General features: G+C 33.8%; 1 protein-coding gene across 1 annotated transcript in view; it reads right to left on the bottom strand.

Moving 5' to 3' along the window:
• Positions 1-1,056: 1,056 nt before the first annotated feature.
• The window catches only part of LOC105623620, a 16,748-nt gene continuing 15,349 nt past the window's right edge, over positions 1,057-2,455 (bottom strand). Inside the window, exon 10 of the mRNA XM_012205007.1 lies at positions 1,057-1,161. Coding sequence (XP_012060397.1) covers positions 1,057-1,161 — 105 coding nt within the window. The remainder of the gene's footprint in view (positions 1,162-2,455) is intronic.

The raw sequence follows: 2,455 nt of genomic DNA, 5'->3' as shown, positions 1-2,455 counted from the left end.
TTTACATTTTTTTGGTTATTGCGTCACAGCAGAATAAATACCAAAAGAATGGTAATTCCTACGTTGAAATAGGTAGACTAGACTATGCTACATCACGATTCCATTTCTTGCTGCGTAACACTGTTTGTTACACGGCGAGATTGAAATCTCTGGATTTGGGAGATCGCCCTCCGAATTTATAAAAAGCGCAGGATTTGTTCTTGTAACTTGATCTCTACCGTGTACTCTTCTAAAGTAAAATATTAGTCTTTCACGATTAATCTTTTTTGTCGAGAAACGCATTTTTTCAATTAGGCGAATAGCAAAATCGTTATAAATAATAAAAATCTCGCTTATAAAAGATGCTCCTCTGCACGATTCTAATTCCTCAGTCTCTAACGCTACTATAATTCTATCTATTAAACGTGTACGAAAGTTAACAGTTGTTGTCTTTCAATGTGTAATTTCAACAAGTCGATCTTATCTCTTTTTTTTGCCATTAACAATTAACGTAACATTCTTGCGCTTGTCGACATTGTCTCGCGACAGAATGTTATACAAATCGCGTGCGTGCCGTACAGTATCGATGCGGTTCGCATATACGACGTGTAATCGATCGAAAAGACAATTGATTGCAAAATGATTGCGTATACGATAATTTTTATGAATAAATAAAACATTTTTCACTCTAATGACTAGCGTATCGATTGTATAAAGCGCACATCCAACAATTCTTTTTAGATGTATCTCCTCGACGAAGACATTTCTTCCTCGAGATATTGTCAATGAAATTCTTCGACGTACGCTTTACTTCTTTTTCCCTTGAAGAAAATATTTTCTTTTTCTTGTCTTCTTACTCTTCCTTTTTCAAATTTCTTACGATCGACAAGACGTTACAGCACACATACATACACACACGCGCGCGCGCGCGCGCATATACACACACACGCACGCGCACACACACACACACACACACACACACACACACATGCACACATACACACACGTGTTCTCTGAAACCTTATCACCAGGGTGGGAGAAGATAATGGGAGGAAGACGACAAATTGACTTCCGGTTTCACTCGGGATCGATTTCCGCTTCGCCGATCGGCAATATTGCAACGGGACCAGCAGCTGCTAGCTTGGCTTTGTACGCCTCCGGTTCGAACCAGCGAATCGGTGCCTGTCAAGAAAGAGAGATTAGTTCTCGGATGAGCCTTGCAATATAAATAAGAAAGCATTAATCCCTTTACCTTACCTTGTTATAAGCAGCATGCTTCGATTCAGTTGGAAAGCCAAGTGTTAAATTATGTGTGGGCACATGCAGGCAATAATCATAAGTTTACACACATTTGTAAGCGTAGTTTATACGATGTCTTTCTAATCTGGTGATTGACACGTATAAAAATATTGTATTTTGGAAGGTTAGTAAATTGGTTTCTTTTTCGCCATTCAATGTCAAAATGTGCCCATCAATAGATTATTTTATGGTTTAATTTATTCCTTATCTCTAATTCTAAGATCTAAGAACTAAGAAAGTAAGTTTCTTAAAAAATCTTAATAAATTCAAAATAATTATTTAAACAATTAACTCAATGTCTAGATGATTTTTAGATATTTTTTAAATATATTTCAAAAGACATTTTTATGTCTTTATGACTTCTTTAAGACATATATATCGTCTAAGAAGTAATCATTCTCATATTAAGCAAGTATGCCAATTTACAAAGCATCGTATGAACTGCGCTTGTCCTGGTTTACAAAGAAACACGCAGAGAGCAAGACTCAGCGATTTTGCAATACTCATTTATTAATACAGCGTGTATGTGAGTTTAACACAACACTAGTCTTATTAGTCTAGTCTTATTAGCCTCTTTGTATATAAGATCAAATAAAATAATCTCATGTTCAAATGATTTCTTAACAAAGTTCTCAGAACAAGAAAGAAAGAGAAAGAGAAAGAAAGAGAGAAACAAAAATATAAAAAAATAAATTTTTCACAATAATGAACAACTAACACAATATATATAACAGGAAAAACAGTTTAAAAACATGTCGTAGTATATATATCTCTAAATTCGAAATATAGGAACGTAGACTTTCGAATTTCAATGCAAAGAATATATAAAACTGTACGTCAAATACTGGATACTCATTGACTGTTTCACACTGTTGCACGCAACAAACTAATCGAATCTTGATTAGCTTCTCAAGCTAAAATGTCTTTTAATTACATTTCGTGATCGTAATGATTTGTACGAATTCAATCAGTCAATTAATCGCGGGAGTTCAACATGTAAAAAAAAGTATTTTTGAGAAACAAATCGTAAACAACGTAAAAAAGAAATATATATATATATATATATATATATATATATATATATGTGTATACTACATATACATAGTAACTACACTACACTAACTACTTCGTTTGGTTCTTGTAGTTAACTTTAAGTAATTAGTCGTCTCTCTATTAT

This window comes from Atta cephalotes (assembly GCF_000143395.1).
Source record: "Atta cephalotes unplaced genomic scaffold scaffold00061, whole genome shotgun sequence".
Classification (NCBI taxonomy): Eukaryota; Metazoa; Arthropoda; class Insecta; order Hymenoptera; family Formicidae; genus Atta; species Atta cephalotes.
The sequence above is the reverse complement of the archived record's forward strand: the minus strand, read 5'-3'. Positions and strand labels throughout refer to the sequence as shown.